The sequence below is a fragment of the Boleophthalmus pectinirostris genome, unplaced genomic scaffold (assembly GCF_026225935.1).
Source record: "Boleophthalmus pectinirostris isolate CB_2022bp ecotype Guang Dong unplaced genomic scaffold, ASM2622593v1 HiC_scaffold_3, whole genome shotgun sequence".
In the NCBI taxonomy this organism is placed as follows: domain Eukaryota; kingdom Metazoa; phylum Chordata; class Actinopteri; order Gobiiformes; family Gobiidae; genus Boleophthalmus; species Boleophthalmus pectinirostris.
In genome coordinates, this window is record NW_026571299.1 from 122,332 (window position 1) to 129,831 (window position 7,500).

A 7,500-nucleotide genomic window follows, 5' to 3' on the forward strand; every position below is an offset into this window, starting at 1 on the left:
AGGTCTGTGTGAGGACCTCCTCAGGTCTGTGTGAGGACCTCCTCAGGTCTGTGTGAGGACCTCCTCAGGTCTTTGTGAGGACCTCCTCAGGTCTTTGTGAGGACCTCCTCAGGTCTGATCATCTCTCTCTCTCTTCAGTGTCTCCGTTGGAGGTGGAGTCTCGTTCGTCGTTGGAGCAGCGCCCTCTGCCTGTGGGACAGAGTCTGTTCCCTGGAGTCAGTCCTGCAGAGCTCATCGTACGTAACACCTGTCAACACCTGTCAACACCTTCAACATGTCAACACCTGTCAACACCTGTCCAACACCTGTCAACACCTGTCCAACACCTGTCAACACCTGTCAACACCTGTCAACACCTGTCAACACCTGTCCAACACCTGTCAACACCTGTCCAACACCTGTCAACACCTGTCCAACACCTGTCAACACCTGTCAACATACCTGTCAACACCTGTCCAACACCTGTCAACACCTGTCCAACACCTGTCAACACCTGTCCAACACCTGTCAACACCTGTCAACACCTGTCAACACCTGTCCAACACCTGTCAACACCTGTCAACACCTGTCAACACCTGTCCAACACCTGTCAACACCTGTCAACACCTGTCCAACACCTGTCAACACCTGTCCAACACCTGTCAACACCTGTCAACACCTGTCCCACATTATGTTTCAGTGAAGTCCTTGGACATGTTCCACAGTGCGGCTTTAACCCTGTGTGTCTGGAGCAGAGGTCCTGCTCGCCTCTCCACAGACCTCACCTGTGACATGACATAGAAATACAAATGTTTAAAGTCATACTCTGGAACATTTCAGGGGAAAGTAAAAACATGTTGAAAAGTTCCATAGTGCGTCTTTAACAGTGAGAACATGACATGAGAGCGTCAGAGCGTCAGGGCATCTGACTTAATCTGGAAATAAATGTGATTGAAATTTAAGTTTAGTTTTACACAAATCAGGATGAATGTGCATTTTGTGCATTTGTCTAAATATTTAACACCAGTTCGTCTCAGAGTCAAAAGTCAAATCTGAAATCTAAAAATGGGTCAAATATGTGACGTTTCCGTGGAAACGTGACGTTTCACTTTTGTGTCAGGCTCAGATAAAGAGGAAGACGTCAGAGCGCCGCCCGGAGGAGCAGACGAGCGCCGCAGACCAGTCAGAGGAACCGACAGGTGTGCCCCTGTCACACTCCCCCTGCCCCGCCCCCCGACACATGGCAGGAGCAACCATGGTGCTGCCCCCTGTGGGCTCCACGAGGTAAGAACCACACTCCCTGTGTGTCAGGGGCCTCCCTGTGTGTCAGGGGCCTCCCTGTGTGTCAGGTGCATCCCTGTGTGTGTCAGGGGCCTCCCTGTGTGTCAGGTGCATCCCTGTGTGTCAGGTGCATCCCTGTGTGTGTCAGGTGCCCTCCCTGTGTGTGACAGGTGCGTCCCTGTGTGTGACAGGTGTTTGTGTTTCAGTGTCGGTTCTTCTCCTTCGTGGCTTCGAGAACTCAAGTCCAAAAAGAGAATCCAGGACGGAAACTCATAACCAACGTCCACGAGGTGAACAGGAACTGTTCTACTGTTCTGTTCCACTGTTCCACTGTTCTACTGTTCTACTGTTCTACTGTTCTACTGTTCTACTGTTCCACTGTTCTACTGTTCTACTGTTCTTATGTTCTAATGTTCTACTGTTCTAATGTTCTAATGTTCTACTGTTCTAATGTTCCACTGTTCCACTGTTCTACTGTTCTACTGTTCTTATGTTCTACTGTTCTACTGTTCTACTGTTCTAATGTTCTAATGTTCTTATGTTCTAATGTTCTACTGTTCTACTGTTCTACTGTTCTACTGTTCTTATGTTCTACTGTTCTACTGTTCTAATGTTCTACTGTTCTTATGTTCTAATGTTCTACTGTTCTAATGTTCTACTGTTCCAATGTTCTACTGTTCTAATGTTCTACTGTTCTACTGTTCTACTGTTCTTATGTTCTAATGTTCTACTGTTCTAATGTTCTACTGTTCCAATGTTCTACTGTTCTTATGTTCTACTGTTCTACTGTTCTAATGTTCTACTGTTCCAATGTTCTACTGTTCTTATGTTCTACTGTTCTACTGTTCTAATGTTCTACTGTTCTTATGTTCTAATGTTCTACTGTTCTAATGTTCTACTGTTCCAATGTTCTACTGTTCTTATGTTCTAATGTTCTACTGTTCTAATGTTCTACTGTTCCAATGTTCTACTGTTCTAATGTTCTACTGTTCTTATGTTCTACTGTTCTACTGTTATTATGTTCTAATGTTCTACTGTTCTAATGTTCTCTATGTTCTACTGTTCTATGTTCTATGTTCTACTGTTCTACTGTTCTACTTGTTCTTATGTTCTAATGTTCTACTGTTCTAATGTTCTACTGTTCCAATGTTCTACTGTTCTAATGTTCTACTGTTCTACTGTTCTACTGTTCTATGTTCTATGTTCTACTGTTCTAATGTTCTACTGTTCTTATGTTCTAATGTTCTAATGTTCTAATGTTCTACTGTTCTAATGTTCTACTATTCCAATGTTCTACTGTTCTTATGTTCCAATGTTCTAATGTTCTAATGTTCTACTGTTCTAATGTTCTACTATTCCAATGTTCTACTGTTCTTATGTTCCAATGTTCTAATGTTCCAATGTTCTACTGTTCTTATGTTCTAATGTTCTGTTGTTCTGTTGTTGTGTTGTTCTGTTGTTCTGTTGTTGTGTTGTTCTGTTGTTGTGTTGTTGTGTTGTTCTGTTGTTGTTGTTGTGTTGTTCTGTTGTTGTGTTGTTGTGTTGTTCTGTTGTTGTGTTGTTGTGTTGTTCCTGTTACACTCAGACTTGTGTTTGTTTGTTTGTTGTTTGTTTGTTTATTCTGAGTTTGTTACATCTGTAAAACTCCAAACTCTCTGTTCCACCTTGTGATGTCATCAAGTGCTCAGTTCCTTTTCTCTTTAGTTGAGTCGAGATCCTCCACGACTGAAATGTTCCAGATGATTCTAGTGAAGGTGTGTGGAGTTTAAAAACACAGTGGAGCACTTCCTGTATCACCACATGATGACATCACCAGGTGGAACAGAGTGTTTTGTCGTGTTAAATGTGCAGCGTGTGAAACATGTGAATGAAACAAAACAGAACTGAGGATTATGGGACGTTTATTCAGAATAATTGGAGTTTTTTTTTTTTCTCTTTGGTCAGGAGCAGCCCTGTCACCTTCACCTGTCTGTCACCTGTCACCGTCACCTGTCGTCACCTGTCACCGTCACCTGTCACCTTCACCTGTCACCTGTCGCCTGTCACCTGTCACCTGTCACCTTCACCTGTCACCGTCACCTGTCACCTGTCACCTGTCACCGTCACCTGTCCACCTCCGTCACCTGTGTCACCTGTCACCGTCACCTGTCACCTTCACCTGTCACCGTCACCTGTCACCGTCACCTGTCACCTGTCACCTGTCACCGTCACCTGTCACCTGTCACCTGTCACCGTCACCTGTCACCGTCACCTGTCACCGTCACCTGTCACCTTCACCTGTCACCGTCACCTGTCACCGTCACCTGTCACCTGTCACCTTCACCTGTCACCTGTCACCTGTCACGTCACCTGTCACCTGTCACCTTCACCTGTCACCTGTCACCTGTCACCTGTCACCTTCACCGTCACCTGTCACCTTCACCTCACCTGTCACCTGTCACCGTCACCTGTCACCTGTCACCTGTCACCTGTCACCTGTCACCTTCACCTGTCACCGTCACCTGTCACCGTCACCTGTCACCGTCACCTGTCACCTGTCACCTGTCACCTTCACCTGTCACCGTCACCTGTCACCTTCACCTGTCACCTGTCACCGTCACCTGTCACCTGTCACCTGTCACCTGTCACCTGTCACCGTCACCTGTCACCTGTCACCGTCACCTGTCACCGTCACCTGTCACCGTCACCTGTCTCTCTGGAGTCTCCTTTGGTCTCGTGGTTCGTCTGGAGATTCGTTGGAGGAGCTGAAGTGAAACGAGACTGATCCGACCGACAACACAGACGACAGACACAGACGACACGACAACGACAAAACAACAGACGACAAACACAGACGACGACAAACGACAGACGACAAACAACAGACGACAGACGACAGACGACAAACGACAGACGACAAACAACAACGACAAACGACAACGACAAACGACAGACGACAGACAACTACAGACGACAAACAACAGACGACAAAACAAACAGACGACAAACAAAACAGACGACAACAGACGACAGACGACAACGACAAACTACAGACGACAGATGACAAACGACAGACGACAAACAACAGACGACAAACGACAGACGACAACGACAGACAACAGACGACAAACGACAAGACGACAACAGACGACAGACGACAAACAACAACGACAAACAACAGACGACAAACGACAGACGACAGACGACAAACAAAACAGACGACAAACAACAGACGACAAACAGACAGACGACGACAAACACGACGACAAACAACAGACGACAAACAACAGACGACAAACAACAGACGACAAAACAAACAACGACAGACGACAGACGACAAACTACAGACGACAGATGACAAACGACAGACGACAAACAACAGACGACAAACGACAGACGACAAACGACAGACAACAGACGACAAACTACAGACGACAGACAACAGACAACAGACGACAAACAACAAACGACAAACAACAGACGACAAACTACAGACGACAAACAACAGACGACAGACGACAACAGACGACAAACAACAGACGACAAACGACAGACGACAAACAACAGACGACAGACGACAAACGACAGACGACAACGACAAACAACAGACGACACAGACGACAAGACGACAAACGACAGACGACAAACAACAGACGACAGACGACAGACGACAACGACAACAAGACAAACAACAGACGAAACAAACGACAGACGACAAACGACAGACGACAAACAACAGACGACAGACAACAGACGACAAACAACAAACGACAAACAACAGACGACAAACGACAGACGACAAACAACAGACGACAGACGACAAGACGACAAACGACAGACAACAGACAACAGACGACAACGACAGACGACAAACAGACGACAAACAACAAACAACAGACGACAGACGACAACGACAACAACAGACGACAAACAACAGACGACAAACAACAGACGACAAACGACGACAACGACAACAACGACAAACGACAAACAACAGACGACAAACAACAGACGACAAACGACAGACGACAGACGACAAACTACAGACGACAAACAACAGATGACAAACAACAGACGACAGACGACAAACGACAAACTACAGACGACAGACGACAGATGACAAACGACAGACGACAAACAACAGACGACAAACACGACGACAACGACAGACGACAAACGACAGACAACAGACGACAGACGACAAACAACAAACGACAAACAACAGACGACAGACGACAAACGACAGACGACAAACAACAGACGACAGACGACAGACGACAAACGACAGACAACAAACAACAGACGACAAACGACAGACGACAAACGACAGACGACAAACAACAAACAACAGACGACAGACGACAAACAACAGACGACAAACAACAGACGACAAACAACAGACGACAAACGACAGACGACAGACGACAAACTACAGACGACAAACAACAGATGACAAACAACAGACGACAAACGACAGACGACAAACGACAAACTACAGACGACAGACGACAGATGACAAACGACAGACGACAAACAACAGACGACAAACGACAGACGACAAACGACAGACAACAGACGACAGACAACAAACGACAAACAACAGACGACAGACGACAAACGACAGACGACAAACAACAGACGACAGACGACAAACGACAGACGACAAACAACAGACGACAAACGACAGATGACAAACGACAGACAACAGACGACAGACGACAAACAACAAACGACAAACAACAGACGACAGACGACAAACGACAGACGACAAACAACAGACGACAGACGACAGACGACAAACGACAGACAACAAACAACAGACGACAAACGACAGACGACAAACGACAGACGACAAACAACAAACGACAAACAACAGACGACAGACGACAAACGACAAACAACAGACGACAAACGACAGACAACAGACGACAGACGACAAACAACAAACGACAAACAACAGACGACAGACGACAAACTACAGACGACAAACAACAGATGACAAACAACAGACGACAGACGACAAACTACAGACGACAAACAACAGATGACAAACAACAGACGACAAACGACAGACGACAAACGACAAACTACAGACGACAGACGACAGATGACAAACGACAGACGACAAACAACAGACGACAAACGACAAACGACAGACAACAGACGACAGACGACAAACAACAAACGACAAACAACAGACGACAGACGACAAACGACAGACGACAAACAACAGACGACAGACGACAGACGACAAACGACAGACAACAAACAACAGACGACAAACGACAGACGACAAACGACAGACGACAAACAACAAACGACAAACAACAGACGACAGACGACAAACGACAAACAACAGACGACAAACGACAGACAACAGACGACAGACGACAAACAACAAACGACAAACAACAGACGACAGACGACAAACGACAGACGACAAACAACAAACGACAGACGACAAACGACAGACGACAAACAACAGACGACAGACGACAAACAACAGATGATAGACGACAGACGACAAACGACAAACAACAGACGACAAACGACAGACGACAGACGACAGACGACAAACGACAGACGACAGACGAGACCGAGACGGAGACTGAGTCCACAGACCTTTAGGACCACGAGACGAACAGAGACAAATGTAAACAAAGGTTTTTCTCGTCAGATGAAATCGTGCGACTCTGTGTGAGTGAAACTTTCACATCTCCAGGTCGATGCTGCGTCCAGGTTCAGGGTTTGGGTTCTGTTCACGTGTGACACTTTTGGGACGTTTAAAGTTCACACTGGAGATTCACACACAAGGAGCATTGAAGTGGAAATGTGAACGAGCTCAAAACAAAAATCACATTTCACTAAAAAACCTGAACTGAGCTTTAAACCTGCAACTGAACGAAACTAAGACTCAACTCCACATCTGAACATTAAGAACAGACCAATCAGACGCCGTCTTTCCCCCAGGCCCCTCCCACTGGCGTTAGTAACAGGTTTGATTGACGGCGTTGCTAAGGGAAGGGCCGTTACCTTCAGCAGTCTGGCTCCTGATTGGCTCTTTGGTTGCCGTGACGCTCAGGGTCGGATCTAATCGGGAAGAGACTCGGCTCTGGACGAGACCTCAGGGACAAACTCAACTCTACAGTCTTCATTGTGCCTTCCAGGGTTTTCCAGGGTTTTCTAGGTTTTCCAGGGTTTTCCAGGGTTTACAGATTTATTAGAACATGTGAAGACTGAACCTGTTCACACAGAGAAAGT

At 46.2% G+C, this 7,500-nt stretch overlaps 2 protein-coding genes and 1 long non-coding RNA gene across 3 annotated transcripts in view; 2 read left to right on the top strand and 1 right to left on the bottom strand.

The window, feature by feature from the left end:
- Positions 1-3,245, top strand: part of LOC110173970 (uncharacterized protein KIAA1671-like) — a 5,645-nt gene extending 2,400 nt beyond the window's left edge. The window contains exons 5-8 of the mRNA XM_055160970.1: positions 139-236; positions 1,100-1,263; positions 1,467-1,550; positions 3,205-3,245. Of these exons, the coding sequence (XP_055016945.1) occupies positions 139-236; positions 1,100-1,263; positions 1,467-1,536 (332 nt within the window). The 3' untranslated portion in view covers positions 1,537-1,550; positions 3,205-3,245. The remainder of the gene's footprint in view (positions 1-138; positions 237-1,099; positions 1,264-1,466; positions 1,551-3,204) is intronic.
- A 57-nt stretch (positions 3,246-3,302) lies between these two features.
- LOC129411048 (uncharacterized) lies at positions 3,303-3,585 on the bottom strand. The gene is made up of 3 exons (XR_008633114.1): positions 3,479-3,585; positions 3,393-3,444; positions 3,303-3,339 (listed from the first exon to the last, which is right to left on the bottom strand). It is a non-coding gene; the product is annotated as an uncharacterized LOC129411048 (long non-coding RNA).
- Positions 3,586-5,355: 1,770 nt separating this feature from the next.
- LOC129411087 (RNA polymerase-associated protein LEO1-like) overlaps positions 5,356-7,500 on the top strand; it is a 2,326-nt gene continuing 181 nt past the window's right edge. Inside the window, exon 1 of the mRNA XM_055160971.1 lies at positions 5,356-7,500. This exon is cut by the window's right edge and continues 181 nt beyond it. Coding sequence (XP_055016946.1) covers positions 5,356-6,867 — 1,512 coding nt within the window. The 3' untranslated portion in view covers positions 6,868-7,500.